We start from the raw sequence: 27,012 nt of genomic DNA, 5'->3' as shown, positions 1-27,012 counted from the left end.
TATGAAATGAACACTCAGAATTCAATTAAATCTTAACAGGTTCATTCCCAGACTGGCTTTAAATACAAAGAATGGCAGCTCCACTACTTTTCTCATCTAGTTACAATTTTTCGTTTTCAGAGTATTGCACAACACTTCTCCAACATGGCTATTTAACCCTTACACAATGTCACTCTAAGAAGTGCTTTCTTGGTGATGTGAACTGTGACTTAGTGTAGATCTAATCCTGCAGTTCATGCAGGGACCTCAATTCTTACTGAAGCAAGTCAGAGTCGAGGTGCTCCGAACTTCAGATGTCCTGGCTGTACATGCTCATTTACAGTCTAGTTAGAATTGCTAGCAGATTTCTTACTAACTTCAAAAAGAGCAAAATCCGACACTGTGTTGCCTCTGTGCTGCAGCCTCGCACAGCTTAATGGAACCAGTTCAGAATTTTCACTACAGAAATTCACTACAGGCAACCTCCTCGGTACCACAAGCGAAGGGAGATCAACCTACCCATACCACATTAAAGTTTGAACCCAGAGAAGAAAACCTTGAAAACTCAATTACAAGTTCAACACCATCCCATGGCCGTGCTTCCCTCCTCTGCTACTGCTTTTGCGTTGCGACTCTGTAGCACATCCTGATGTTCTTACCTAGCCATAGCTCCCAGTCACTCAGTACAGCTGTACTCCATTACTTGACCTGCACCGACTCCCTGCTTTGAAAAGCCTTGCAATACAGACAAGAATACTGATGGAAGAAGGGGCCGTTCAGTCCTAAATTTTTAAGGGTAAAATCTTGCCAACAGACAACTGTACAACCAGCTCCCGTTGGATATATGCCAGCTTCTCCCCTCAGGTGCAGATGCATAGCTCTGACTGGCATCAGTCAGAGCTCCCAGCACTTATTGAAAGAAACAAGTTTGAACCTTTTGAGCACTGAGCCCCTTATAATCACTTTGGGGGGTTGGAGATAATATTGCAGTACAGAGAGGAAAACACACGATCCCACAGGCCGCTTGTGGATTGAGAACCAACTCCCTAAACCTCCTGGAGATTCTTTTCATTAATCATAAGCGCATCGCTGTGGATTAGCTGATGCAGGCTAACACCTACACATGATGCACTGGGCACGGTTTGCAATCAAATGAAGATTATTTCACTCCAATATTTATCATGCATGGCTTTAATTTTCAAATTAAAATTTAGATAGACACAGCAAACATTTGAGAAGGTGGCAAGGACTTTCACAGGTTTTGCCTTTGTATATTTGTATTTTAAAGCCACGTTGACTTTCTTTAAAATTCCAGAGGGTATGCTTTGTCAACATTTTCATCTGCTTTCTCAAATTTCCACCTTCCTGCAGCCAAAGAAGGTCTAGAGACCTCACTATTTGATCCTTATGAGCAAATGCTCTCATGGGAATGCCATTATTGCCATATGACTCCATTGTGATTTTTTTTTTTTTCAAGCGTGCTCTACTACATAATTTATTTGTGAGATCCTTGCAATAAGGATCATAGGGTAGCCTCACAAAAAGCCTGGAAGTTGCACAATGGATAAATACTTGGAAAACAAAGAAATACAGAGGCATGGAAGAGCTGTACAAAGGGAGGAAAGGCATCAATCTCTAAATGGGAAACGAGTATGTCTTAAAACCAGGCAAAAGCTATGGGTGGGACAACACTAAACATCAGCCTACTGCAGATTTTTGTGTTAGTTTAGCATTGTGGCATCACAGGCTGAGGAACCCCCTTTCAAACGAGAAATATTTAAAGGATAATTAAAAGGACTAGTTTAGATCCTCACATCTGTATTGTCTTAAATGAACTGTCATACTTTGTGCTTTACCTGCGGAAATCCAGAAGTGATCTTGTGGAAGCAGGAACCCTCTGATCGTTCCAGCTGAGGAAGTGGAACTGTGTCACTGTGCGGGTCTCATTCGTCTGCAGGTTCTTCAGGTAGAAGCTCCTCACAAGGAAATCCTCGCACCAGATGTGCTCAGAGACAAGGTTTACCTACACCCCACAGGAAGGAACAGACAAAGATCAGCAATTTTGGTTGCAAGCCACATCTTCAGGACCGCAGGTATAAGATGCCTCGGATGAAGGTACTGCAGGAAAGTTTTATTTTTATTAGCAAACTGGCCACTGCTGGGAAAATTTCTTTTTTTTAAGATAGCAATCAGTGTAGTTGTCAGGAAGGGGTTAGCTGCCACTGGTATTTTATTGAAAACATAAAAAAAATTCTTGACAGTTTTAATGCAAAAGAAAAAAAAAATCACTGAATTGAAACTTTGTACTGCGGTGTGAATACAAAAGACACTGCCTGAAAATCTGTTAGACTGCCAGTTGCATTCTACTTGGAAATGCCCACAATGCATTGCCAAGGCTGCTGCTCTTAGTGGTCTTAAAAATCTGAGGTGAATTCACATGAGAAGTGAAAAGTCAGTTTCTTCTGCTGTGTAGAAACAGAGGCATTAAAAAATGCAGCTTATTTGCAGAGTTCATCTTTTCAGGAAATGAGTTTGTTCACGTTTTAATTTAAACAGCAATATTCACATTTGCCTATTCTTCATATTTGGCATTACGGTATTATGTTCTTCCTCTATTCAGCCGGACAACTGGAAAAAGCTGACAACCATTGCCAATGTCACATTTCAACAGAACTGGTGATATGATATTTTGAGCTAGAAACGTAAAACAGAAAATACAAATATATATTTGTTATTGTGGCTGGGACAAGACGTAAAAATAGATAGCATTAATTACTAAAGCTTTATAGAGGCTTTTCTACAAAGATATACATATGGTTTTCCTAAGGCAAAATTCACTAGTTCTAAAAATACTGTTTTCTTATAATATATACATATATATATATACACAAACATGGTTTCACATTTCAACCACTTGCAAAATCGTTTGAAAAACAAAACTGTTGTCCTTTTTTCATTGTAATACTTGGCTCATTATTTACTAGATTTTATTCAGCGGAAACTAGCTTGCTACCAAAACTGCGCTTGATTTTTTTGCAAATCTAAAGCTACTCGAAGGCACATGAAGAGTATTTAAGAGCCCTGAGCTCAACCTCCAGGTTAGATCAGCTTAAACAGCATTTTGTCCCATATGAAATCAAGCTGTACACTTACTGCCACATTTACAACCAGATATTTTGTTTAGGTACCTCATAGATGTGGTAGAGGTTTGACCCTTCGTCTGGCCAATAGTGGTAGCACTGTTTGACTCCGTTTTCCGTGAGGGGTGTCAGCATGACAATAACGACACAGCCGTTCTCCCAGACCATCTGCAGACAAAGAAAGACACCGTGGCCACATTGTGACTGCCTAATTACTGCGTGACATGTATAATTACTGCACTCAGACACACAATCAAAATTTATTCCATTCACAGGAAATTTATTTCATTTTCATTAGACACTTTTACTCTGCAGCTGCTTTCAAATCCCTGAATAAACTGGCACCATATTTTGCAGGCGTCCATGAAATATTAAAGAATTTCCAGCTATTTCAATTTGGGTCTTCCACAATATCTTTCCTTGTTCCTGGTACCGTGTTCAGCTGCTTTTCTGTCAAACTTTCAGAAAGGGAACACTGAATGATGCTTACAGAACACACTGCTATTTGAGATTTGATATTTAATACTAAAGCAGCATGGACCTACTAAAGTTGCATGTACTGAAACCTGTTTGTGTCCTCAACTCTCTTTCGTTTTTAGTTTGCCATGTAGCAAAACCTATTAAAGTGCTGCATTGCTGAAACACTCCTAAAAGTTGCATCTGAACAACAGCAATGAGGAAAAGGCAGAAAAAACCCAAACCAAATCTGTTCTTCCAGAAACATTTCAGATGGAGAAATTGTCCCTCCGAAAGCACATTTATAAAAGATTTGTTTCAAATATGCATTACTTTCTTTCTTCTTCCTTTCCTCTTTCCTTCTTCCTCTTTTCTCTTTTCTTTCCTCTTTCCTTCTTCCTCTTTTCTCTTTTCTTTCATCTTTCCTTTCCTTTCCTTTCCTTTCCTTTCCTTTCCTTTCCTTTCCTTTCCTTTCCTTTCCTTTCCTTTCCTTTCCTTTCCTTTCCTTTCCTTTCCTTTCCTTTCCTTTCCTTTCCTTTCCTTTCCTTTCCTTTCCTTTCCTTTCCTTTCCTTTCCTTTCCTTTCCTTTCCTTCCCTTCCCTTCCCTTCCCTTCCCTTCCCTTCCCTTCCCTTCCCTTCCCTTCCCTTCCCTTCCCTTCCCTTCCCTTCCCTCCCCTTTTTTGTTTGATTTTTCTTAACTTTTTCATTCTTCCTTACCCCTCTGCTGCCTTCTTTTTTAGCTCTCTTTTCCCCTTTTACTTCCCTTTTATTTTTTTTTTTTTTTCCTGGAGGTAAAAGGGAAGTCCAACTCCTACACTCCCAGAGCACAGGTACAGCAGGAACAGAGGAAAACAGTGTATCCTGAGTACCACCATGATCACTTAATAATTTAGAGCAGCCACAGAATAGGATTCAGGAATCCTGCGCATCCTCATCTAAAGGATTTGCGGATGTCTCCCACAAACAGCAGAACAAGCAGAGATGCTCTTGTCTGGCATATCTCTGTTCCAAACACAGTCCATGGCTGAACAAAAAGACTCCTATGAATTAATACCAAGCAGCATAATCACTAAAAACTGTTGTTATTATTATGCTGTACATTGATGTTATATTTGCATACAACTTTCATTGTCTTTTTGCTAGCATATGAAATTACTGAATGAAGAGTAAACTGCTCTTTTTGTGAAGGGTTATGTTTATTTCACAGAAATATTTATAAGCAACTGTATTGACATGTAAATTTTGTAAACAAAAAAGGCATTTGTCTAAACTGTGCAAAGATGAGATGATACATTCAATTCAAGGATTATTTTTTTTTAATTACGTATCAAATAAAAAGGTTTCCCATTCATGGATAATGATGTTGTCTTCTCTTTTAAGAACAGCTTGCATATAGAGAAACAAATAACATTTTTCTTCCTTTTCTTTTTTTTCCTTTTGCAACATAATTAAAACAACTTTTAAAATCAGCTTAGAATTATTTAGTGAAATTAATCTAGGGTTTGCACAGAACAGGATTATTTATAATTTTGAACAGAAGCACGGAAAATAATTACAGTTGAATGTAAGTAATGAAAATAATGTTTCTTATCTTCTTTTTTTTTTTCCTCTTAAAAAGATTTTTTAAATAAAAATACCTGTAATCCACTCACCCTCCTGTTGTAATACTCATAATGCCACAAAACCAGCAAAAATACTTTAAGCTGATAGATAACTTATTTTATAGACAGATATAGATTTATCATTTGTATGTTTTTGTGTTGCATTTGGTTTAGGCCTGGGAATCTTCTTTGTATGTAAGGAAGATCATACAAATTTCATTCATTCTAATGTAGTTTCACCTTTTTCAGTCAGCAATCAGACTGAGATAAGAATTCAAAACATGTATCTTACTTTAAAACTAGCCCCACTAAATCAGTACTTTCATCACATAACGATTTAATGTGCCTCTAGAAGGTATAGAAGCTCATTGAAGCCATTACGAAAATGAGGAGAAACACAGTTTTTATGAGTGTAATAAAAATACAATGATCTAGACCATAAACTAATCATCTAGCACTCTGCTTGTGCCACCCAAGTGTAACATTATAAAAGCCCACTCGTTTAGAGAGGAATCCTTACAGTTTGGCAACCCTGTTCATTGGTTCAAAGATACAGCATTTCATTAGAGAGGAGCTGTCTGCATCTCTGAAGATTTCATTAAGCATAAATCCAAATGAAAGTTAATTTAAACAAACAATTTCAAAGTTACTCTGGGGTATAATATTTCTTCTAGGTCATTGTGTGAAAATGTAGAAGTCAAACCTACTAAATCACGAAGGCAATACCATCCAGTGCTGTCATTCCTGTTACAAACAATTGTCACAGCATCTCCTGTGCTTGCTTACCATTGAGATGGGATTTTCACTAAGACTCACAGCCTGTGACTGGGGGACTATAGAATTTTCTTTGTTTCCTTGATAACTTAAATATTAGACCATCAGGCTGTTATCTAGATTTCTTTCCAAATAACGCAGGAGTGGGATGAGTCAAAGGCAGTTCACAGAGTTTTACACTGTTGCCTGTTCACCACCCCATCTTTAACTTGGTGATGTGTTTTTCAGAAGCCACTTCCAACCCCTAACACTTTGCTGTGCTCAGTGTCCAGACATGGCCACGGACTAGAACGTGGTCCCAAGGACTGTGTCTCTGTAACGAAGGAACAGGTCGCACAGACCTGGTCTGCACAATCCCAGTACAGCCTTCGGAGAAGTGCCTCTGGTTACTAAAGAGACATTTCAGCTGGGCTTGGAGAATAAAGAAGGAGGTTCAGCTGCAAATTCACAGTAATTCATGTAATTCTGAACTTTGTATGCTTGCACAATAGAAAGGAAGCTAATGCACGAGACAGAAGAATAAAGATAATATATGGTCCTCAGAGCAGAAGTTTTTCTTTTTATGCAGAGCCCAGCAAAATTAAACCTTAGACTCTAAGTGTCTATAAAAACTATATATATTAAAAATTTATAAATATTTATTATATAATATCTATCATAGATTATATTTATATAATATATAATATATATACCATATAAAACTAAACTTATTTAGATCACTTAGCACAGGCAGTTTCATGTTTGTAATTTATGATAACACTTCCAGGATAAGAGGAATTTGAGTGGCATCTTCTGAATGGAAGTGATAAAGCTTGAGTTACGTATAGGAGCTCACTACAGAGTTCTCCAGTGCATGTTTTGCAGAAAGGGGAAGGCAGTGTATAATTTTGTGTGCCATGTCTACCTTCAGCCTATATGCCTAGAGAGTAACATGTTAATGATCTTTAATGAGGTTCTGCTGCATGCATCATCCTCAAAACATTTCTTAGACCAGAATAACACCATCCCTTTCCATTTATTGCAAATTAAAGGCTGAATCCTGCAACTCAAACATGAGCAGTGCATTTCCCATCCACAGAGTTCCTTGTTGACGAAATCCATCATGTGTAGAGACCTCATGCTGTGGTTATCCTGCATGCCAGTCCCATACAAAGAACTTCCACATTGGGATGAATCATATTTAGTACAAATTACGTGCAAAGGAGCACAGAATTGGTTTTTCAAGCAAGGAGAAAAATAAAGTCACAAATAGCAGAATCAGTGCCACAACACTACCCACAAATCTGACAAAACATCAGTTTTTTGAAAGTTTATATTTTAAAATTTCCTTGTTTACTAGCTTGTGAATAAAATGGCTAATATGAATCCCTTTACTTTTTTCAGACATACTATTTCTAAGCTTCTTTTTATAATGATTGTCCACCCCAAATCCCTTTTTCAGTCATTTTCTTCTTTAGTGATGGGGAAATGACAAGACATGTGCTCTGACCAGACACTCTTCTTTTGACCAGGACTGGTGGAGAAGTTTTTAAAATGTGATGATTCAGAATTAGAAAATAGATGGGATAATCAGTTAAGTCCAGCCTGTTCACTAAAAATAACAGGCTAATCACACCAGCTGCTTTCTGGGAGAGATCTGCAGTAATCTAAAGAATTCACCTTTTCAGTCTTTTAGGCTTCCCAAATAGTTGGTAAATTCAACTATGTGGAAAAGCAGGCAAACCAGCAAACAAAACCCAAATAATTTCTAATGATAATCAAAACTCAACGTGAATAAACACAACTCCTAAAACAACAACAAAGCAAAGTACTAACCCTTGCTGGATCAGGTAATATTCATCCCATTACACATCTTGAAAGTAATTAACTCAACTGTGACTTCTTTCAAGATCTCCACTGGAAATAGGAAACACTGTATTGAATGAAGACAGTCAGAAAACGGTATTTTCTGGGATATTTTAAAAACAAACCCCAGCGTTTTAACGCTTTAAAGAAAAAGGGGGAGAGCTTCTAACTGAAAAAAAAAATAATCACGGGGAAATTTAGATTTTTGTTACCAACTAGAACTTCACATGTATGTCAGTTAAAAAGCAACCTTTTTGGGGAAACCTTTTGGTTGAAAACAACTTATCATTTTGATATGAAATGGGTCAAATCTGGCAGTCAGAGTTGTCACTTGTAAAGTCATAGCTGTGCCAGACAGCTATGGAAATCTATAGGTTGAAAAATTAATGATCAACAATTTCTGTTTCATTAAAAAATCTAGCTGACTCTTGCCATTGAAAAGATGGCTTCAGAGAGGACCATGTATAAATATGTGGTTGTCAGACTGGCTCCATGTCTTATGTCCTTGCTGTTGCAGCAACATTTATTTGGAAGCCAATGGGAAAGACAAACTCAAGATGACTGTATGTTTTGCAACAACTTCTGCTTTCTGAAAGAGACATAAACTGCTCTTCTTCTTCTCAGTAGAGTCCTAACTCAAGCCTTATTATTTAATAATTTAAACATGAGTACTACTTAGTATTGCAGTGCTCACAAAACCACATTAAGGAGGGACAGTACATCAAAATCACCAGCAATTAGCATTTCACTTCAATATTGGAAAGGTGAAACCTAAACAATAAAGGGACAGAAATTTTAAAAGAACCACTTCTAAGTACCTTCTCCAACCGGAGCCATAATTACAAGTAAGCATAGTAAACACACACGCCTTTACTGAATGCTCATGGAATTCCTAATGCTATATTTATTTCACATGGCTTGACAAGTTACTAGAGCTCTAGGGGCTACTGTTCTGTGCCTATGTCTCCCTTGCTGTTTTTCTTTTATTAAATTAAAATATGCATATTTTACACATTGAATTGCTTTGTGTCGCTTTTCATCTGCTCTTCTTTCTGAAGGTGAGAACTGATTAGACATGCTGGAAATCCCATTCCAGGCAAGGAAAGTAAAACTTGGGAATCAAGACTGCTTAAAAGCACTGTGTTCTGCACAGAAGAACAAAATGCAGAAAAATCATTTAGTCTGTAAATTAATTTCAGCACTCACAAAACATGCTGAACTGGGAGCACAGAAACCAGCAATTCGAACAGGGCAGGGTTTGGTACAGTTGCTCTAAATCAGCCCATAGGCTTGGAACACTGATTTTGCAGGGAGACTCATTCAGCTACAGGGACGTGGTCTTCTGCCCACTGGGATTTGTCCTTGGAGATCACTGATGACTAATGCTTTTTACACAGGAAACAATCAACTGACAGTATTTTGTATTTCTTTTGTTGCATTAAAAAACTGGACAAGAAAGGCAAGTGCTGCCAAACAGACATAGAAAAATTTATCATGTCCTCAAGACTGCAAGTCAGGAATTGGGTTTTTAACATGCAGGTGTGATCTGGGAGGAAAACAATAGTCAGGTTTTTAAACTGACTCTGATAATATACTCCTGAATATGGTTAGATAAAAATTATTCTAAATCTAGTTTTAGATTAAGAAATGTAGGACTGAGGGCACTGAAAAGCAAATGGCAACTGAACTCCCTGGCTCCAATTAGGGCTCTGGTCTTTACTCTTGGGACTCTTTCTGCACTTTACATTTAATAGTGTTGCAATAAAAACAGAGAATAATCAAAGGAGCAGAGATGAGGTCTCCCTGCTCCCCGTAATCACAACAGTGTAAACCTCCACTCCAGTGACCTTTCTTTTCGTTTGTTGGCAACACATGACAAGCTTTAATAAGAAAGGTGAAAAGCATTCCCATTTTCAAAAGTATTTCATGTATTGGCAAATAGTGGAGGAAAGAGGGGGTAATGAAAAGCATGGGTTTGATTCAGAGCATGTAGGACAAAGCTCGCTCTTGCTTCCTTCAGAAGCATCCTAACCACAAAGGGGCAGCACCTGAAGTCTGCCTTCCTTCTGCTCTGTCTGCCTCAGTGCTGCTCATGACTGGTATCTGCCCTGTCATCCTTGCCAGACTGGAGCCCTTCAGGGACTAAGACATCTGGGGAACTATTTAGCCTGAGCTACAGATCTGTTCAGGCAAAAGCCAGAGAATTTTCTGGGCCAAACTACATGTGTTGATTGTATTTAATCTCATGATTTACTTTGAACCTTATGGAATCTCTAAAATGAGGAAAACCATATTTCTTTACTCCTTCTGTAGAAGTTCTATAATGTTCATGTACTTATTATGTTAGTCATGGAGGGAGGACATCACAGAAACACAATGAATACTTACAAAAATATGTATCGTATATGATTTCATTTTCTAAGGCAACTAAAGGATATCCTCTTCAGTCTCTTGGCAGGAACTGCCTGATCCCTCCCTCTATTTCACTTAATATGGTAAAATAAAAATGATGAAAATGCACTTCTCTCCAAAAAGGGGGAGGAGAAAGAAGGACAAATGTGAGTAGATTTATGAAAGCAAGGCATAATGTGGGGTATTTTCCAGGGGGAAAAATTATGGCCTCCTACAGAAATCTCTATTTGGAGACGATGAACCTTAGCAGACATGCAATTTATAAAACTGGCATAATTAAGAACAATTTTTCAGTGCAAGGACAGTTGGTTCTAAATATCCTAACTCCTAGGAATAGTTTCTTGCATATTATCATCCCTTGCTTCCTGGAATACTTTGAAAGTTAAGACATGTACTTCATGTCAAATACTTCATGGAATTATAGCCCAGCACATACGGAAAATAATAAAATTTTATGACTCCAGAATTATTCACAACATGGAACTCCTGCTGCGAAAACTTGTTATAGATCAGAAATGTTCTACATCCTCTTTCTTTTGAATTATGTTCAAAGAGATGTTGAATTTTAATAGCGTTATGTGAAAGAGCTGAGTGAAATCTCACTGAAGCTGCTGGACAAAATCATCACCTTTCATTCACGATAAATGTAAGAAAAAAGCAAGCTCTCTTATGGAGCCTGATAACTGAAATTACAGAAGTTATCATCAAAAACAAGAGAAACGTGAAGCATATGGACCCATGAGTTTCTCCAGAAAGTGATACGCTTAATGCAAAGAGAAAGGCATTAATCAAGGCAAGATGATTAATCCAGATAAGCAGCAAAAATGTGTAAAAGGAATAAACCACCAGGATAGCTCGACAAACGAGCATTGTGATCCTGGTGGAAGAAAAGCTGAAAGAGAGGTTGGGGGTAAAACACTGGGTGAATGAGGTTTGGAAAAAAGGAGTTACTGCCTGTTATTTGATTGTCTTTGTTCAAGGAAATAAAACTCTGTATTTTCTTTGTAAATAAAATGGAACAGTATCAAAGCAAAACCCTATCCTGAGGAAGAATTCTCTTTCCAGCTGAGAAGAAAACAACCCACAGACCTGGCAAATTGTTTAACCACTCAGGTAAAAATGGATTAATACCACGTGAGGGGAGGCATCCAGTCTTCAAGAAAGGGAATCATGAGGTGGAATTCCCACTGAACCAAAATAGAATCAATGAAGGAGGTATCTCTCAGAAACAGTAATTGGTAAAAAGAGATGAACACAAGACCAGATGAAATTAAAAGAAGACTTAAATCAGCTGGAGGCTTTTCAAAATTAATTAAAGTAGTAGCTGGAAAATTTCCAGAGCCGTCTAAGAGATGACATGCAGGCAGAGATGAAATCTCTGCTTGAGCTGCAAACACAGAGTATCCAGACAGATTAGGAAGCCCTGTGGCAAAACAGATCAATGAGATGACTGACAACACAACTCCTGCAGGCTAGAAAGTTTTCAAAGAAATAGGTAAGCCAGGAAAGTTGGAACTAACTTGGCACTTGCTGACTTAGAGAAGCTATGCCAAGAATGTAAGAAGCTGGTGAAGTAAACTGGAGTGACATAGACAACTGTGGAAGTCCGGTGCCTGGAATAGTCCATGAGAAAACGCAGACTAAGACTCCTGCCTTTTTTATCATTATTATTTTTACAATGTATACAAATTTGAACACCATTTCAAAATGACCAATATACAGGAGTTTGGACTACCTCCAGCTCAAAGACTGCGCCTTTGAAAGAAAAACTTCCATCTTAGGTCAACATAAAACCCCAAATGAATAGAAAGGCATACAGAAAATGCTGAGTCTAATGGCCAGCTCTAGTGACTCAGGTTAGATGGTACTGAAGAACAATACTGCTCGTCTTCCTCACCTTACCAAAAAGGACATAATCTTCCAAGAAGTGGTCACTAGTGAGACGATTGAAACTGGTCCCCCTCCAGTCCCATAGTGGTAGTAGCCATGGATTTGCTCAGCAGTAGTAAGAATGCTAAACAAGATGAGCCTGGACAAAGCATAATCAATATTTTATGAAACAGCTTCACCCAGTTTGGGGAAAAGAAGATACTGAGCTAACCATGGTCTCTGTTCAAATCTGGGCAACTTGAAAACAGTAAATGGGAATTTGATTGCTAAGTGTCTAACAGCACTTGCACAAAAATACTGGGCACCGGATCAACGTAACAGGTTTTAGAGGGACCTGCCAATAAAACTAGGAAAAAAGATTATCCAAAGCTAAATCATCCATTTGATCTTAAATAGAGATAATGGATGTGACCACATGATCATGTAGATGACAGACATGAAGAGCAGAGCAGTGTTAGAGCTCAGGAACTGAGTTGCTTTTGGAAGAAGCTCCCACCAGACACATCTGTAGCCTTCTCCCCCACCAATAGGCATTTGGTCCGCTGGACCACTGAACAGCTGATCTAAAGTAAAACCTACAAAGTAAGTACTGTGATACTCTACAAATCCATTCCTAGTGGGCCACGCTGCTTGCTAATGTAGACACAGTCCCTGATGGGTGGAAGAATCTAATGTAAGTTTAAGGGAAACTGTGGTTTAGAACTGTGTCTCTGGAATTTGAGCATGAAATCTAGACAGTCAGGACAAATCAGGAGCAGTTTGGATTTTATTACGGGTACCAGTTGTGCTGTAAATGCCACAAAAGTTTTCTTACGCTATCAAGTAAACCAAGTGCTTTGTAGACAAGTGTTTTCTAGAAATCACCTTGAAATGCCTACAGGACTGGAAGCAACAGTTTCTTGCTGAGGTAGCCCTTTAGCCAAGATAAAATGGAGTGGCTGATGCCCACCATGCAGCTAGGCTCTTGGGAATCTTAGCAGCCGAGTCTCTGCAAAAACAGGAAGCAATATATCTAATAAATATTGCTATAGAAAGTGATGCCAAGCTCCAAGAGTTTCTGCTGGACTTGCTAAAGCATGACATGATGCACTTAGACAAGGAACAGCAGAATAGTCCCAGGTCTCACCGGAGTCAGTCATTCTTCTCACTATCAGTCAGAAAACTGCTTCACTAAGCACACAAAAGGGGAAAAAACCAACACAGCTCAGCAACAGCTGGTATTAAGTGGAGGAGGGAGAGGGAGGAGAACCACTGAGAAGATGTATCAGGAATGAATAATTGAATCTTTAAACAATCCCTGGTGGCAGCGCCATGGTCTCTATAAACTACAGAAAATTGTATTCAAGAAAACATCAAAGGATTCTGCCCTGACACGAGTTAATACACTATTTTCCATAGCAAGTTCAGGTTTGCTATGCTTTACCTTAAAATAGGTACTATTAGGTGAAAAATTGATATAAACTTTGCTCCTGCATCTGGGCATAAACCACAACTTCAAGCCATAGCTTTTGACTTGTACAAGGGACTTACTACATTTCAGCGGTTATGGATGCAGCGTTCTGTAAGGAGTTAAATCTCTCTTGGCCTGTTTTGATACCCTGGGCCAGGAACTGGCACGTTGACATGTGATCTGTAGGAAGTTTAAGTTTAGAGCTAAATTTAAGTTAAGAAAAGTGGGTGATGGAACCACCTGACATAGGTAGATTGTTATGTGAAGTGAGACACATCATCAAAATAAATATAAGAAACAACCTTTTCTGTGGAACCTAATAGAAGAAACGATAAAAGACTATCGCATCAAAAATGGACACATAGCCACACTTGAGTAGAAGCTGAACCATGGTTGCCAAATGGCTTTCATGAAGATGTTGACAGATAATCTGGTGGGGAAATGGAGCGAACTTTCACTGATGGATAACTGAGAGGAGAAATAGCTAGGAAGAGGAGAAAGAAAGTGAAGCGAAGTGAAGACTCTCCACTCACAAATACCGTGAAGAAAGAAAGTAAAGAAAGAGGCCTCTTGAGTACGAAGTGGCAATGAAGAAGACTGGATCACAGAACAAAAGAATTACATTTCAGTCCTAGTCTCTGTGTCTGTGCAAACAGCTTGTCTAACTGTTCAAACTGGAATGGGAGAAGAATAAAATATATCCTGCATACTATGTCTGTACGATTAATTTTGATTTCTGTGTCAGCAGCAATGCTTATACAGTGTGTTCCTTAAATGCCTCCTTTAAAGATGAGAACGTACATTTTTTCAATATGTAAAGGTGCAGTATACAGGTAAAAATATACAAAATATAAACACACAAATATGCAAAAATATACAAGCAAAAATCCTGGGCCTTAGGAATCATAAAATATCATTACAGAATAGCTAACATGGTATTTGGTTTTGCATGTTTAACTTAAGAAACGCATTTTCAAGTATCATGCCTGGTATAAGGAATCCACTGGCCAAAGGAAAAAAGATCAGTCTTCTCAATTGTGTGTAATGACCAAACAGTGAAGACAAGAATCACAAGTTACTTGAAAATTTAAGCCAGACCCACAGCTCAACAGACAACAAACAGAAAACATTTGCTCTGCACTTCTAAAAACCAGTCCCAAAATATCTCAGACTGAGCATTTAAATATCCAGGCACCCAAAATCAAACAAACTTTTTGAAAAAGTCCCAATTCCTCATCAGAAACAGTAGGAAATTATGACGTGAAAAGTGTCTTCAATAGGGATCAGTTAACACTTTCTAATCATAGACCAAGTGATGCAGATGAAGAGAGATGATAATTTGAACTGATGCAAGCTCCTAAAATATAATGGCGGCACTTCTGAAATTTTTACATAGATACTCTTTATCTTCATAACAAATGTTTCTAAATTCATAATGCAAACCAAAAAATAAAAACATATGTTCGTGTTGATAATAAGCCCCAGTTGGCCTCCTCCTCAAACAGCTTCAGTAAGGTTTCAGGAGCACTTCTACACTTACAAAGGAATATCTAATGCAGCATATCCATCACATGGCCGCACACACCTAGCCTGGTGGTGTGTGTATGTCCAAATCTGAGAGCTGCATGAATATGTAAAAAAACTGCATGCAAAGTAAGGTCATATTTGTACATCAGTAACCACTGCCTTTAGCCCAAATCCTGCAAAAAATTATGCACCTCTGTAACTTTATGCAGCAGGGTCGTAACTCAGCTACCTGTGATAGGGAAACACATAGGAATTTAAGCATTTTGGGGAACTGGGACATGTGAGAAGCAGGTTTCAATGGAAAAATTCATGGCACATGGTGTTAGGTCCTTTTTGATCTGGAGAGTGACAATGAATTCTGGCTACACTTTTAAGAAGGTCAGGCCCTCTGAAAATCACCCAGTCCTTGGCAGTAGTTTAATTACAGAGACCTGGCACTGAAATATGAATACTTTGGCCTGAGGTTTTCAATGTAATTTCCAGAATATTCTTTAGCAGGACTTGTCAGAGATATAAATGGCTTGAATATCCATGTACTAGATTTAAAAAAGACATTTGAATGAAGGTTTTTCCACCTACTGTGACTCAAACACAACATATTTTATACACCTTACATTTCTAGAAGCGCAGGAAAACATTTGACTTGTAACATAAATTCAGTTTTCAAAGAGATGTTTAACTTACCTGCCAGAAGTCAGCGACAGTAGCAGGGAGAGGGCCCTGGGTGGCAATATATGCAGGGTTTCGGGGGTCATGGTCCATCTGGAATACGGAAAGAGAACACAGACTGGATTTATTTAAAAGAAAATCCCTTGCTGTGTTAGAGACAGAAAGCATGTGAGGGCAGAAACAAGGGAAGTCCTAAGGACTGTCACGTCCTGCCATGCTTTATTGGCAAGCAAATAATTTTACTTCTATTTATAAGCTTAGAGGAGAACTTTTTCCACAAAAAAATGATGCTACCAGATGAATATCAGCACTGATGAGCAATGTCCTATGTCTTCCACATGTAGCGTAAGATCATATATGGTGGTTGAAAAAGGCATTTATTTGAGATCAGTACTCGTGGTTCAATAGCAACCTAGGAGTCATTTGAAACATTTTTTACACTGAGTGTTAAGAATGCTCCAGACATCTAAATATATTCTGCATTTCCACCATGCCAGTCAAAGGCACACATAACTACAAAACAGCAAAAATGAGGAACAAATTCAGTTTCTGGCTTTTTCTGGTTAGCTGATTTATCTAAATGCATGGATTTGGCCTCAACAGAGGAAGTTCTGCCTAAAGACCTTAATTATTACATTTAATTCAAGGAGCAGAAAATTCACTGAGCAGAAAAAAAAAAGAATCTAAGAAACAAAGCCATCAAGAGTAAATAGGATTAGTGTGTTACAATGAATGTTTTTGAACTGATGGGTGGTTTTCTTGGTTCTAAATCTTAGGACTCATTCTGCTGAAAAAGAAGATCTTCTGATAGGATTAAAAAACAAACAAATTCATTCTAACCCTGAACTGGGCAAGACAAAACCTTGAACATAAAGAAAAGAGACCCAGTTCAGTAATCAGGGTGTGACTCAGTGACACTGAATTCGGCAAGAGTTAACTTATACCCATGTAGCTGAAGGCAGAATTTGTCTCAATACACAATTCTGTTCTATAAGTAAAGATCTGAATAAGAATGAATGTGAGTCACATTTGCATTAACAGGCATCTACTGAATTTATTCATAGCCTATCAAAATTTTCAGGGATGGTACATGTCAGCGTAAAAGAAGGCACCTCATAATTATGTGCAACATAAAAGATGGAAGAACTATAAAAGAACAGATGTAAGTTATTCTAACAGAACAACAATATGATGAATGTTGCAAAAAGGAACAGAACTTTTATGTTTCTAATTTTCTGATGTATAATTAAGCTGGACTTAATATTAAAATTCTCCATGACAACACAACACAGGTAAAAAGAAGTCACTGAATCCATTTAGAATAAAAGCTTACTTCTGATTCACCACCTATAGTTATAAAAACTCTTGACCAGGATGTCTGTAATACCATCATTTTATTCTGAGCTTCACTGAGACGCTTCTCTTATCAGCACATAACTCTTCAAAACAAGCAATTGCTCACAACAAATTTCAGCCTTGCTTTCTTTGCCTTTTGACAAAAGCAATTCTGATAGCAGGGCATTTACTACTGTGGGTATTTTGAGATCAGGGTAAAACTAGCTTTCTTCAGAAAGCAGTATTAGCAAACAAACCTTAGGAACCCTTTCAAAATAGGCAACTTTTTTTTTTTTTTTTTTTTTTTTTTTGGCAAGAACTGAGACACTGAACTAAACCCAGCTAAAAACAACAGCAAATGTGACTAAGGAAAGTCACGCTTAAAGGGTTTTCTTTGCTTCATTATGGTTGCAATAATTTCTGTTGTTGTTTTGAATCCCACAGAAATCTATAGGATTTAATCATGTGCTTAAATGTTTTCCTATGCTGGAACTAAAAATCTTAGCTTAGAAAAGTCAAACTGCACTGAGGAGAACTTGCTGCTCCCAGTGGAAACTGTTGTAGGCTGCATCCACTTGAAAATGATCCCACTTGTCTAACAGGCAAGAGCCTGACTTGGAAATGTAAAAGAGAGTGAAACCACGAAACTTTAGAAAAGTAATAATTTACTTCAAATTTCTTATTAAACTAAATTCTTTTGTATGTAGACATGCCAGAAAACAAAGGCAGAAGAAATCAAGGATGTTGCAAATAGTGCTGTCATGAAGGAAATGCTTCTCAACACTCAGCTGATAAATCAGGAATAGGCCAATCTTGGCATTTCAGCATTAATCAACCTCTGTCACAAAGGTGCTGTTGGAACGTGGCAAACATTACAATAAGCAGAGAGTAGTGACGTGTTTCAGCAGTTTAACAGTAATTCAAAAGACAATTACAATTATTACATTCCAAGCACATTGTGTTGCACAGAAAACAATTATGAGCAGAAACTCTTCTGCTTGGAGCAAATAGAAGACAGTAGAAAGCTCTATCACAGTATTATATGATGTTTAACTGAACAAAAATAAAAGCAAAGATTAAACTAATTAAATGGAATTCCTGGTTTCATCAATTTTCTATTATATGTTCTGTTTTAAAGGCCACATATTCCAAGAAAAGTGTGAGAAATCACTATTCTGGTCACATTCCATTTAACGTCAGTAGGTGACTGCAAGGACCGGTTCTTGAATGCTTTTGTTATGTTCTTTTTTATTCTCTCAAGGTCACAAAGAACACCAAGGGCATCTTAATCTATCAAAGTTAACAAAAGTTTGAATAAAGAAATAAAGTCAGTAATGGGTTTTAAACTAACTAATCAAGGATCAAGTAAAAGGCCTTTTTTTTAATGTCAGTAGTCATTATCTTCTCTCAAGGATCCCTCAGATTTCCCACTTCATGAAAATAAAACAGAAAATGTATTCCCCAGAGAAGAACAGAGAACAGCAGGCTCCATAGTATCAAGTATTAAAACAAAAATCGACTGCTAACATTTTACAACCTTCAGAAATCACCCTAATAGTAATTGTTCACAAAGAATAAGATTTTTCCCTCTAAATCCCCATGAAAGCACAAAGTTCACAAGGCTTACATTAGAACTGGATCGAACAGCCATTTTTGGAAATTAAAAACTGCAATTATTATAACTGTTCTGCTACGGTGGAATTCTCATTTTCTGCTGCAGTACAACAAAGGCAAGTCTGGTGATAATGTTTCAGTCTTGTTTTCCATGATTTTGTATTAGGGAAGGAAAGGGATCAAGGATTACTATAACTGACCATGCAATTAACTGTGGTGATTTCCATCGCTACCAATATCAAAAGCAAATGGAAACAAAATGGAGGAGCACTCAGATTTCTTGTTGGAAAAGAAAAACTACAGAAAACTTTAGTGGCATAACTTGTGTTTTTGTACAGGGCTCTGTTATGTAAGTTGGCTTACGGTATCTTAAAGTAGGAAAATATATGAAGAACACAGTATCACAATTAGTTGCACCTTTGTTAAATTAATACCAGATCACAATTCCACCTTTGCTTTACCAGAGAATAAAAGCTACTCCTTTAGTTTTTCATTCAAGACTTCTGCTATTCTGTTGCCTTATCCTAGGACTTTGCAAGGATTTCCTGAAAAACACTAAATTTTTAGATAGAGATCATGTTTCTGCATGATTTCACTGATAATGCTGATGAAATACAGCAAAATCAATACATTCTGAGAGTAAATCCTGAAATTTATTGCATTTGGACTTGAGGGTGGTACATATAGATTCTTGTTAAGTAGTCTTCTAAAACTGCAAACTGAAGTAAAATTGTCAATAGGCTCGAGGACCATTTTGAAATCTCATGTAAATGATACACCGATTCATTCCTGCCCTTTACCTTCCCTCTCAGCTTGTCAGATCCTTGCTTTCCACACAGAAAGATGCTGGGTGAGATGTGGTCTCAGTCACACCATATTTACTTTGATCTAAATCCTCTAAGTCCAGCTGAAATATTCCTAAATCATATGAGGTAAGAATGAGATCCAGTGTAAACCAACTATGATGGAAAGAAAGTTGAACTCTGATTAACACCTTAAAAATTTGTATGGATTCAAGCTACTGTGTAGTTTCCAGGTTTAATGTTCTTATATTACCAATAAAATCTACCTTCATGCACGAATTTATTATAGACAATCTCTAAAAGTAAAAAAGTATATTTTTTTGTAAAAGAAAGCATATCCAGCAAACGCAGATGAACTTTGTAACCACATTCATCTCAGCATTAAAATTAAAAAGGTAGACTAGTCCTCATCTTTGCGTTTGAATTAAAATTTAAAACAATTTTTAAACCCTTCCTTTAAAATCCTTAATGGAATGAAAGAAGTAAATCTGGTTGTGAATGCCATTATGAATTTCGGAGTCTATTCTTGGTGATGAAATTTGTATGCTGTGTTTGAGCAAACTGTCATGCTAATGACATTCCTCAGTCTGGTGTCTTCAATAATAAGCAAACTGAGTTTTTAAATGTAGTTGATGGGATTTTTTCTCTCTCAGACACCCTATGAAGAAAAACAGAATTCCCATTTACTTTCATGACCTCTGATTTAAAAGCAAAGATTGCACATTATTTACTACTGGATGATTTTCCCAAAATTTAATGAGGACTAAGTACAAATATGACAGATGTAATTATCACAGTTTTATTCTGCACAGTCAGGGTCTTCTTGTGCTGTAATTGCAAGCCTTTCATTCAGCTGCCGATAGCACAGTTATTATCATAATACTTTATGTTATTTCAGAGAGGAGGAAAACAGATTTCTACCTCACTTTTACCCTACAAATTTATCCTAAGGACTCATTTTGCCTGGCCTCATGCTACAGTGAAATTAAAGACCTACAGGAAGAACTTGGACTAAAGCTCTGCTGATTCTCCTTACGCACTCCCAGCTGTGTTGAGACCATCAATCTAACCCCAGTTTTCACAGCGTATCGGAGGGAAAGGAGGTCTTGAGGGGGGGGTAGCATTTTTTAAAAGGAAGAAACATGTGGGCAGGTGGCCAGCTCATTGTCTAGTGTGGGGATTTTTTTATGGTGTACTGCTGCACTCATTCAGACTTAAGTTAAGGTTGAGTGAGCCCCAGCTGGAGACTGGACCACTGACCCAGAAGCTGGAGATACCCAGTGACATGTACACGACTGGAAGCCTCCCTTTCTGAAGCTCAAATATAATTACTTTATTTTACACTCTTCCCCCACCAGACAGCTCACACGCGCAGGGAGGAAAAAGCCTCTTCCAGTCAGTTCAGACCATACTGATCCGGAGCTATTAATGCCCATCTTGCAGCTCACTACAATGTCCGCTCCTAACCCAAGCGCTGCAAGGCGCAAATGCACCAGGAACATCACTGTATTGACATGATAATTACTGAGGTCATTTAAGCTGAAAGACAGCAGTCTGAAGGAAAGAAATGGTAGGATTTTTGCAAGAGTGAATAAAGGCAGAATTACTGGTACTCCACATCTACTGTACACTTACAAAGGCATGGATTAAATGTGTGTGTGTTAACAGAAAAGATCTCAAATAAACAGCAGTAGTAATAGCATGTATGTCCACCTCAGGCTGCAATAGCTGTAAGCCACAGGAAATACTGCAGAATGAAGTGTCCAATATAATATTACAGTAGGCTTTTGAGGTGGGGAGAACTGAGACTGGATGTCTCTGCCACTCCTATATTCTACTTCAGTGTACAAAAATTAACCAATATGTTTACACTAACCTGAAGACATTTAATTTGTTTTGAAATGAAACAGTTTGCAGGGAAACTTTCCAAACTATGGGCCTGTAAAGTAGTGATTTCCTCCTACCAGCCTCTCACTGAATCACATTCAGGAAACACATTTTATCTATTGCTTTCAAAATAGCAAAATGACTATTGACTTAGTGAAATGAACCCACAAAACCATCTGGAGCATCTCTTTCCTTGGAGTAGCAGGTCGTATACACAAATGTGGGCTGTGGTACTCGTTCCCACACAGTAGGGTTCCTATCCTACCATGAAGAAGAGGGAAGTCTAGGAAAGCTACAAAAAAGAAATACCTTCTAACCTTGCAGAAGAAAATACCCTTAGTAAATGCTGGATGGAAAGGCAAGATTACAATCCCCTGTAAAACCATGAGAGTTAAAGCTGTGGAAGCACAGACCCTCTACCTGCTTCGGGCACCCTGACAAAGCAAATTTCTTCCCAGTTACATCAATGCGACATCTTGGTCCTGTCTCTCCACCGCCAACACTGCTTAATCTCACACTCTTGTCTTCAGTGTAATTAAGGGAATAGATGCACCATAATCCAGAATTACAACTGCAACAGGCAGACATGCCAGAATTTATCCCTTCCCCAATCAAATTTGTGTACTAAAACCAGTTAAACTGTGTCTACACAGACTTTTGGGCAGGTTGCAGAACACCATCTTGGTTATATTAGTAAAATCACAGCATCTGTACTGCTGCCAACACTGAACCTGGCTTAGCTCTGTCTACAGATCCTGTAATTCCACTTCTGCACCATGTTGTAGTCATGCGAATTACAACCAGGCTCTTACTAGAATACAGTACCTCACTTACAGCTAACATCTTCCACTCCTGTGCTTGCCACAAAACCTCTCAGCTTCTACTATTAAATTAAGGCTTGACCAAACATAACTCACTGAAGACAGGCAAACAGAGCACTGAAGCCCTGGAGCTTGACCTCTGTGCATGACTTTACAAGCAGGATACATATTCCTTGGAGCACTAAGTTACTTTGATCTCCTGATCCTGGGGCCAGCTAGAGCTTGGTCTAGTCAGAGACATGCCTAAAAGTAGCCCAAAACCTGCTCTATCTGTGTGAATTACCCCTGTCCTCTAAAATGGTAGCTGGCAATCCCTGAAGCATGCAGGTGCTTTGGTTTCCCCTCTACCCTAAGCCAAAGACAAAAGTATCCCAAAGATGTTTGTTGGGTTCTGTGTATTTTTTAACTCTTTGAATAAAACATTTTTACATATTCAAGGAAATTCAGCTTTTGAACTCTGCTGAAAGTAACAAAAACAAAGCTCAGAGAACAGTTTCTATGTAGTTGCGGGGTTAAATTGAGAAAAAAAGTATTGTCAACAACATTGGAAGAAAGCAGCCTATAATTTCGTGCTGTTGCAAATTGTCAGCTGCCTTGCCCACACGAAGTGATTTAACTGGGGGAGTGATACTCCTCAGGAAAATGAGCCAGTAACGGCATACACAGCCCACTACAGTGACATCTAATTCTCCATCCTAAGTTCTTTCTCATAGTTACCCTACAATAACTTTTTTAGTACCTAATTAATGCCAATAAGAAACATGAGCAAAGGTGAGTCCAATACTAGCAGTTTCACAGAGGTGAAGGACACAGTGTCTTTTTTCCCCTTCAAATGCATATCATGACACCTCCATTGAGACACTATGACAGGGCAATGCTACTGGCTCTATCATACCTTTTTTGTGTCTAAATTAGAGATCTTTTCTCCCTATCACTTTTCACAGACAAGAAAGGATTCATATTCAGCTTACGTAGGGTGAGAAAGGGCAACTGCGCCACAGTGAAGTATTTGGAGGCAAAAATTGGATTGACCTATTTTGCCGTTTGAGTGAATACACAAGTGGTAAGGGATCTTGTTCTTGCTTTCAAAGCAGCAAGCTCAGACATGAACTGGGAGAGCTACAGAAACACCAAGCTATGCATCGGTAGGGCAACAGAGGAACAAAGGTAAGAGGAAATGTCACTTCCTGATGCAGAAGACGTTCAGAAGCCTGTGGAGCTCAGCTCTCTACGCCTACAGAAACCATTCCTCCTATGACTGCAGCTAATAGGACAAAGTAAAAAAGAACAACTAAGTTTTACCTCCTCAGAGAAGGAAAAGCTCCACTAAGGGTGTATCGCTGAATTTTATAATCCGTAAGTTAATAATACCAAGTACAAAAAACCTGATAGTATTGCAAGGTAGAACGACGACTATCTAGTGACTTGTTTGTTTAGTACACAAACTTCAAGTGTATTGCATGCACATGTAGAAGATTTACTTCTCTTCAATTTGAAAGGACAGCCTGAGACATCAGAGCTGTGAGGTGCTCACAACCTGTGAGGCTGCACAACCTGAGCAGTGAGGTGCCTCAAGTTAGCATATTTTAACCACAAGGAAGGACAGGGACTGACTATTTGTATTATTTCTCATAGGTTACCGTACTTACAATTGGGCTAGCATTGATGTAGTCTGAATTGTCGTGGCTATTTTCACCTTTCAGACATATCCTGGAATGATCATCTGCAAAAGAGAAAATAAGAGAAGAAAGTTTCTATACAAGTATTCTATCCATTTTAAGCTAAACAATTCAAAGTCAGATTAATGCACATTTCAAGACAGGCAAATGGTAAGTATCAGCAATGATACTTTGTTCTGACTCCCAACCTAGCATAGCCTTCATACAGCCACAGCGTCACAGTCTGACTCAGGAATGAAGCACTAAGATATTTCAGAGACTGAGTATCAGAAAGCACACCTTCATGAGATGCACGTCTCATAGGAAAAAGGGCAATCTCTACTGCTGGGGAAGTTTAAGATTTGAACTAGGCAAATCACTAGAAAAACTATTACAGAAAACACTGCTGTGTTTGCAGGATCATGGAAGAAGGAAGCTGATGGACTTTGTCCATCTGGCTTCTCCATAAAATGAACAGCAGGACCATTGAAGCACAGTGGAGAGCTGGACAGTAAGTTAATCTGTCCTGATCAAAGACCAGTGTTGTGTGGTGCTACGCTACCAACGTGGGGAGACGATATGACTTGGAGATGATCATGGGTGAGAGAAAATGCTGATAACAACTGTACCTAAAAGTACGACTGGAGCACATACAGATAGCTTACACGGCAAGTAATGTAACTAGCTCAGACACCACTAGAGTAAAGAAAACAGCAACTCTGGACATAGGAGACCTACTCATGTTGTTTGTCTACCGTCAAGATTCTTTTATCACTTTTTGACTTGTATTTTTATGGTGCTAGCACAATTATGTTTAGCACTGGTACACCTCAAACGCTAGTCCTTTTTTTTTTTTACTTCAGGACATATGTAATGGATGGGTTTTATTTGTCTGTAGTTAGACAGGGACAATGCACATGTCTGTATCCCTTACAGTCATCTAGACTCGCTTTCTGTTAAGAGAAAACAAGTATGTCTACATCATGAATCATCTCATCCTGATTTAGCTGTCTCAAACAGGCCAAATTGCACTCGAGAAGTGCCCGTTTCTTTCCATTGACTAAAGAAAGAAAGACCAGACCCCACACAGGTAATTTATGCAAGAGATGTCTAAGTCTTTACATATGAATCCCAAACAACTTGCACCTGATACATAACCAGCACATTTCATACTTCTCAGCAAACCTACCCTGCACAGCATTGTGGTGAGAGGTTGTGGAGCTGTAAGCCTCTACAGCTGAACATGGATACTGATGTTTTGAGAGGATCTTTCCACCAATTATTCAAATAGACAAAACAAGTAAGAGTACAGGAATACACCCTGTCCCCCTTTGCACCTTGTCTAGTGGCCTGTGACACCATTCTTAACAGCAGAATTACAAGTTGGCTTTTTAAATTATTAAGTATCAATAATTATTTTAACAACGAGGAACAATAAATGAGTTATCAACCATTGTAAGTACCACACAGGAAAGCAGAGACAGAGGGTTTGGGCTCTGCTTAGGTTTATTCATCAGTAATGTCATGGCAGTTCAATATGTGAGCAAACAAAGGTATGCTTGTATGAGTGTTGTTTATAGTCACTCAATCTTATCAGCAATATTTAACCCACCAATGTGAGCAACCTTCTCCTTGAATAAGATTAAAAATGAACAAGACATGTCAAATGAACGAAGAGCCATTCTTCACTATTCCTACAAAATTATTTCCTCTTGCAAGGTTTTGACACAATAGGAGGATGAGGAAGACTAGAAAGGGAAGTAGTTCATGTACATTATTCAATTCCACTTTACTTTGGCATCATCCCACAAAAAAATCTGAAACATAAAAATGAACTTGTGACATCTGAGATCTTGGGGCAGATTTTTTTATATGAAGCTTTACAATGAGCATTGTCACAGAGTGATTGAAGAACTACAGCTCTGAAACCCTTTGGCTCTGCAGGAGATATGCAGGCTACATGCACTAAATGTGTTCTCTCACGTATCTTAAGCTAAGTAAGCACTCAGGATAAGCCCCATTCATCGGACAGCAAAAGTGTTTGAACTAATCATCAAACAAAATGGGTGAAATGTTTTCAGATGAATGAGGGAGAGAGAGCGGACAGTGATTCATCTGTATTTAGCAAACAGATATTCAATGTGACTCTCCAATAAAAGTCAAGTGTCAGATCAGTAACTTCAGGATCTTTTTTTTTTTTAAAAAAAGATTCATCCAGACCCTCTGATTTAGTGTGCCATATCATTATCCCGCTGTCTTGGAGGGTTTATCAGAGGGTGAGACATGTTAAGGATCTGGTAGTGATAAGGTAGTGAGACTTTGTATTTGCGCTCAGAAAAAAAAAGTGTGCAAAAAAGGTTGTACATGTGTTTTCTGCTTATATCAAGAGTTTGCACCCATGTGTGCTTCAGTTGCAGCATGAAGTGTTCATATTGACAATGAACAGATTGTGCTTGTCTATGCCTGTTATCACCTCAAAGCTTCTAGGAGCTAGCATAATAGCTCTTCAGAAATAGGCAGAAAAAGAAAAAGAAAAAAAGAATACCACGGACACCAGTTTGTTATGTTAACAATAAGCAACTATGGGGAAAATGTCAAATGTACAAGATTTTTTTTTGTAAACTGCATATTGATTATGTTAGAAGCAAGGAAAGAGAAGCAGGAGAAGCAGGAAAGAAAAGGAAGGAAGCGGATGACAGAAAAGGAAGCTATAGAAGATCAATCTAAAAAGCTAGAAAGGAAGATTAATTAAGAAATGGGAGAGGAACGGTAATAAGGAAGTAAAAGAAAAGACAAATGCTGTTACTAGCTATTGCAGTCTGGCTAAGCTACAACTAGTCATCATTTCAAATACCTACAATAGCTACTGCTGAATGCTGAACTATTTTGCATTTGCTATTGCTCCAGCCAAGCCACAGCTGAAAGAAAAGCAAAACGTATAGATGGATATGTGTGGCAGAGAGAGGCTTCCTAAAGAAGGCGGCCAGTACTAACCTATAGCTAAGGAGAAATACAGCACGATGTTGTATTTTATATACATATAAATTATGAAGGATAGAGGATAAAGGACAAAATATAAAGCAAACATATTAGTTTGCGGTATATAAAAACTCAATTTATAGACTGAGAAACCTAAGTTTTGGTGTCTGCA

General features: G+C 38.2%; 1 protein-coding gene across 1 annotated transcript in view; it reads right to left on the bottom strand.

The window, feature by feature from the left end:
- PTPRN2 (protein tyrosine phosphatase receptor type N2) overlaps window positions 1-27,012 on the bottom strand; it is a 493,917-nt gene that overhangs the window by 27,244 nt on the left and 439,661 nt on the right. Inside the window, exons 15-18 of the mRNA XM_086467328.1 lie at window positions 23,853-23,926; window positions 15,759-15,836; window positions 3,168-3,287; window positions 1,836-2,002 (exon numbers count right to left, since the gene is read on the bottom strand). Coding sequence (XP_086323454.1) covers window positions 1,836-2,002; window positions 3,168-3,287; window positions 15,759-15,836; window positions 23,853-23,926 — 439 coding nt within the window. The remainder of the gene's footprint in view (window positions 1-1,835; window positions 2,003-3,167; window positions 3,288-15,758; window positions 15,837-23,852; window positions 23,927-27,012) is intronic.

This window comes from Leptosomus discolor, chromosome 6, assembly GCF_034619465.1.
Source record: "Leptosomus discolor isolate bLepDis1 chromosome 6, bLepDis1.hap2, whole genome shotgun sequence".
NCBI classification, from domain to species: Eukaryota; Metazoa; Chordata; class Aves; order Leptosomiformes; family Leptosomidae; genus Leptosomus; species Leptosomus discolor.
Note: the sequence above shows the minus strand (reverse complement) of the source record. Positions and strands in the feature narration are given on the sequence as shown.